This window comes from Corvus brachyrhynchos, unplaced genomic scaffold (assembly GCF_000691975.1).
Source record: "Corvus brachyrhynchos isolate BGI_N302 unplaced genomic scaffold, ASM69197v1 scaffold279, whole genome shotgun sequence".
NCBI classification, from domain to species: domain Eukaryota; kingdom Metazoa; phylum Chordata; class Aves; order Passeriformes; family Corvidae; genus Corvus; species Corvus brachyrhynchos.
In genome coordinates this window covers 8511443-8517075 of record NW_008246060.1, presented here as the reverse complement: position 1 = coordinate 8517075, position 5633 = coordinate 8511443, and the positions used below count along the sequence as shown (strand labels likewise).

The 5633-nt window shown below is 38.6% G+C and overlaps 1 protein-coding gene across 1 annotated transcript in view; it reads left to right on the top strand.

Moving 5' to 3' along the window:
• Positions 1 to 26: 26 nt before the first annotated feature.
• Positions 27 to 5633, top strand: part of BMS1 (BMS1, ribosome biogenesis factor) — a 22951-nt gene continuing 17344 nt past the window's right edge. The window contains exons 1-6 of the mRNA XM_017746432.1: positions 27 to 408; positions 807 to 997; positions 1364 to 1443; positions 2874 to 3062; positions 3550 to 3692; positions 4949 to 5070. Coding sequence (XP_017601921.1) covers positions 233 to 408; positions 807 to 997; positions 1364 to 1443; positions 2874 to 3062; positions 3550 to 3692; positions 4949 to 5070 — 901 coding nt within the window. The 5' untranslated portion in view covers positions 27 to 232. The remainder of the gene's footprint in view (positions 409 to 806; positions 998 to 1363; positions 1444 to 2873; positions 3063 to 3549; positions 3693 to 4948; positions 5071 to 5633) is intronic.

The window sequence follows — 5633 nt, the reverse complement described above, 5'->3', positions numbered from 1 at the left end:
CGGCCCTGGGCCGGGAGCGCAGGGCCCGGGGGCTGCCGTGATCCCGTGTGCGGCTGGGAAGGGTGTGAATGAGCTCCGTGAGTTGGTCTGGTAGTGCTTGCACGGTGTCCTCCAGCTGGTGTGCTGTGTACATGTGCCCTGTGCTAACTGTGCTCTCGTCCTGTGCCAGCTGCACCCGCTGTCCCGCGGAGGAACTCTGAATCTGATTGTGAGCAACTGTTGAAAGAGTAAGATGGAGGAAAAAGAGAAGAAGAAGCATCGTGCAAAGCATAGCGGACCAAAGGCAGAGAAGAAAAGGAAACGTTATCTCAATGACCTGGGAATAGGAGATGAGGAGAATGCACGGAAGAGAAACCCCAAAGCCTTTACAGTCCAGTCTGCTGTGCGGATGGCCAGGACTTTCCATCGGTGAGAAGTGGGAACTGGCTGTAGAGTGTGCAGAGGCGGCTGGAGGGATGGGTGTTGCCTGGGCTTTCTTTGTTACTTTGTGCAGAAATACACAGAGTGTAATTTTCACTGGTGTGTCTGCATAGCTTTCATCATTCACCCAGTCCCGGTGTAGTTTCTGTGGGTGTCGGAAGTGGGATGCTTTGTTCGTCTCTGTTACATTGTACTCTGTGTTAATCACTGGAAAGAAACTGTAGCTCCTTCGACTCTGTGCGGTTTCCACATACCTGCTGGTGTCGGTGCTTGTGCTCAGCCTTGGTGTTGAAGCTTTTGGCAAATACCGAAGACTTTCAAATAGTAAATGTCCATGTAAGAATCCATGACATTCCTGTATTTATTTATTACAAATTTCTTTTTAGAACTCAGGATCTGAAGACTAAAAAGCATCATATTCCTGTGGTTGACCGGACTCCTTTGGAGCCACCTCCCGTGGTGGTGGTTGTGGTTGGCCCTCCCAAGGTTGGGAAGAGCACTGTGATAAAGTGTCTCATTAAGAACTTCACAAGGCAAAAGCTGGTTGAAATCCGGGGTCCTGTTACAATTGTTTCAGGTGAGAACAAAGATAGGACAAATGGAAATTCTTATTTTGAGCTCCTTACTTGTCTTGCTTTGAGAGCTGGGATGTGTTCATGTTCTCATAATTTTTGGTCATTTTGAAGAAATCATTTGGATGTGTGATCTGGGATACTTACGGTGAAAGAAGATCTGATAATTTTAAATTAAAAAATTATATTTTAGCAGAATTATAAACGGGTAAAAACAGACACTTCTACTGTGGTGCATGTTGGATGATCTACATGCAGAATTTGAGTGCCAGATATCCTGGAGGAACTTCAGGAATGTGACCTGGAAAGAAAACTGTCCTAATTGGTTTGCTCCCTCTGTTTCAGTTTTTGATGCTTAATTCTGTTTTCAGGTAAAAAACGCCGGCTGACTATTATTGAATGTGGATGTGACATTAACACAATGATCGACCTGGCTAAAGTTGCTGATTTGGTAAGTTAACAATGGAACGTGATTTTTACTATAATTTATATTGAAAATACTACTTTTGATTGGACTGCATCAGTGTCTGATTTCTCTACACAGTTTTTGATATCAAAGACAAAACTGTCTTTGGTTTCAAAGAGAACAGGACCTAAGATCTTTGATACACCTAATGTTCTGGAGCAACCCAGGGACTTTCCTCATCATGGGGGGTGGGGGAAAGTAAAATGTGTGTGTGTGGTGGTGGGGAGGATGTGAAAGAAGGGAAGTGCTACTAAACTTCGTTGCTAATGCAACTGGTAAACTTTTAGTGGAAGATGTTATAAGAAGCCAAGGTGACACAGTGACTTCTCATTAAGGGATTTGGTTAAACCATATAAAATCTGAAAATGATTTCTAGTCAAGAATTTTTCAACTAATGCTCAAAGTAGAAATATGTATTAGTTTGTTAGCTGGATTTTTTTATGCACTCTGAGGTCTCCATCTGTGAAGAATGTTGTGTAGTAAAATAGTTGATTTCAGTGGAATGTGGTGACTGTTGTAATTTACTTGCAGCTTTTGGATCAGGGGATTACATCAACTGATCCTGGGGTCCAATGCATGATCCATTTGTTTAGAATTGTACTTTACATGTGGATTTGGAATATGTTATTTACAGCTGATTAGGGTTTGGGATCCATGTCTAAGTATTAACTATATAAATATCTAAAAAATGTGTACACTGATCTAGGTGTTCTACTTGCATGTTTTCTACTGAGTAAGGGAGATGTACCAAATGATACATACACTTCTCTGGTAGTAGATGTGGTGGATGTTGCAGATTCTGTGTGCCCATGGTGGTGCTGAGAATCTGTTTGGGTTTATTGTTAGGGGGCTGAGATTACATCAGCTCTTGAAGATCTGTCATCAGTTCCTGTGTGCTTGAAGTTCTTTATTGTTAAGACCCTAAACCAACTTTGCTTCCATTTTCATGTGACTGTTGGCTGCTGTTTTCCTGTGTCAGGACATTTTAGTGATGTGTAACAGCAATTGCAACAAGTGAAGTAAGTTTGTTTCATTTTACCTGGAGACTTGACCTTAGCACTATTAGTGCATTCAAGACACAGATACAAGAGTTTTATTAATTTTCTAAGATGTTCCTGAAAATATTGGAAGAAAATCAATTTTGCATATTTTAAATTCAGCAGGTAAACACTTGTTCAGATCTTAAACCGAATGTTATGCATTCCTAGAGCATCTAGAACATCTTTAGCAGCCAACTTCCATACTTCAAATAAAAAGCCAAAGTTGGTTTTCAGGGTATATGCAAATAAAGTACAGAACCTTTTGCAAAATTTTGATTCCTGAGAAGCTTAAGAGTTTAAAGATGTGGTCTTTGAAATTGGCTCCTGTGGGCACTGTGGTATTGCTGTAGTGAAATGTGGATATTGTGTTTTCAGGTTCTAATGCTCATTGATGCCAGCTTTGGATTTGAGATGGAGACATTTGAATTCCTGAACATTTGCCAGGTACATGGCTTTCCCAAAATTATGGGAGTTCTTACCCACTTGGACACATTCAAGAACAACAAACAATTAAAGAAGACTAAAAAGAAGCTAAAGCACAGATTCTGGACTGAAGTGTATCCGGTATGACATTTAACATTACTTTTTTCATATATTTTGCTTTATGGAAACTAAATTAAAAGTGGGTCAATACTGAAGTATTTACAACATTCTTACATCTTTTAAATAGATAAGTGAACAATGTTTATACTATATCAGATTGTTTCATCTTTCTTCTATTTGCTAAAATACTTGTGTGGTTATTCTCTATCCCAGTGTGATAAACTGCTGAAACGTGCTACTAGGTCTGTTATGCAGGTTCTGTGCAAGGAGGATCTGCTTGTAGGTCTGTATGAGGTCTTCAGGATGTGAATGGTCTTCCATTAAGATTTAGGGGGCAATTTTCATGTTGAAGTAAAGTGATTAATTTGATCTTTCAGAACCAATTGTAATGTGCAGTTTTCAATTAAGATTTACAAACTAGAATTGCATTACTATATATTTTTTTTTTTTTAGTTTTACAGGTATTAAATTGATGTTTTATGTTTTTATGTCTTTTTAATGTGTTTAGGGTGCTAAGTTGTTTTATTTGTCTGGGATGGTTCACGGAGAATATCAAAAGCAGGAAATTCACAATTTGGGGCGTTTTATCTCGGTTATGAAATTCCGGCCTCTTACTTGGCAAACGTCTCACCCCTATGTTCTTGCAGACAGGTGTGTTGTTTTTCTCTCTGTTCTTCAATCTCAGCCTAGATAGCACCTTGTTTGTTGAAAAAGCTATAATAATAGCCTCAACTCTGTGTGTGAATGGGTGCTTGGTGTTCCCTGGGTGGCTTTGGGAAGGGAAAGTGTCTCTGCAGGTTTGTGCTGTTCAGCCATGAGGTTTTCACCTGTGCCAGATCATGTGCATACCTCTGGTATATTGTAAACACTATGGAAACACAGAATAATTAAAATAATTCTGCTTGTTGATGATTATACTGATTTTCTGTGGGAAAGAAACAGCATTCCAGTGATTAAACAACAGCTGGTGAATTAGTCCTCTTGAGTTCCCTGGAATATCCCTTCTGCTCTGTCTGCCTGTTTGATTCACAGTCTCTTTGGAACACAAAAGTAATCTTGGTGGCAGCTGTGCCTCCTTGAGAAATTACCTCACCTTGCATATTTTATTGCCAGAATGCTTACAGTTATGACTAAACTCCCACAATAATCCAAGGTGACTTGAATGAACCTCTTCTTAAGCTCTAGTTCTTCAGGAAAAATTGTCAGAAAAGTAGGTAAGCATCGTGCAAAGCCCTGCAAAATACACAAAGCAAAGAGAGGGAAAACGCAAAACCCACATTCTGTAGTTTTTCAGTACCATTGTTTTAGGTTGCTGTAACTGTTGAAGTTTCATGATTGTTGGGCCAGCTTTGTGCTGATCTGCAGCCAGGGTGTGTGTCCTGTTCTCTTCCTTGGCTCTGTGTTTGTGCTGCCTCCCATGTGCAGTGTAGAAAGGAATTTCCCCCTCCTCTGCCCCCAAACAGCCAGTCTTTTTTCTGTGGTAGCTTTTGTGTTGCTCACCACCATTCTTAGGGAAGAGAAGGTATTGTGTGGCTTCGGGTAATGTGACATTCAGCTGTTTGCCCTCTAATGGTAAAATTGATTTGAGGAGGGCTGTGTGTGCCAAGCCTATAAACAGTAGTTAAAATGTGCTAAAAAAGCAGTACATGTTCAGTGAAATGTCGGTAAACCTTCTGGAAATACACTGTTGAATGTTATTGTACAACTTTAAAAATACAATTTAAAAATGTTTTTAGCAGACCTTTTTTTTTCCATGTTTTTTTTTCTTATGATAATTCAGTTTTGATTATTAGAATCTGCAGATCATGCAGTGGCAACAGTGATGTTCTCTTTTGTTAAGTTACCTTTTTCAAAATTTATCCTTGGGACTGCTGGGTATTTTAACTGTCATTTTAAATATTGGGTAGAATGGAAGAGCTGACCAACCCTGAGGATGTTCGAATCAATCCCAAATGTGACAGGAAGATATCACTGTATGGATACTTGAGAGGAGCACACCTAAAAAACAAAAGTCAAATTCATATGCCAGGTAATCTATCAGATTCTTAGAACTCTTTCTGTACTGATCTGTGAAAAACAACGTAGCTGAAATGATTTGTATCTTTAAAGTGTATGTTATACAACAGATTTTTCGCCTTTCTAAATACCTGTTCTGTTTTTGAAAATTATTTTCATAATGCATGTTTTTGTGAAAATAAATCTTGTAATTAGTTTTGCTTTTAATTGAGCAGTTCTGTTGCACTGATAAACACAATATTCACAGTATTTAAAGTTTTTCAAAGTTGTATCACTTTAAAAGGTGCTTAAAGTGCAAAACATACCAGCCCTAACAATGAAAAGTAAATTTGGCTTACGTAATGTATTTCTCATGTTCATTGAATAATTTAATATTTTAAGTGAATGATTAAAATGTTTAAATTAAATACTTTATTAATAAATTTACAGACCTACTCCGAAAAGTGAGTTGTTGTTTTTCCTCTGTTAAAAACAAGCAAAGAAACAAACCCAAATCTTTGCAGGATTCTGGTGAATTTATGTATACTTCTCTAAGTTCAGTGGTAAGGAAGAGGAATTGGATGTTTGGTACAGAGC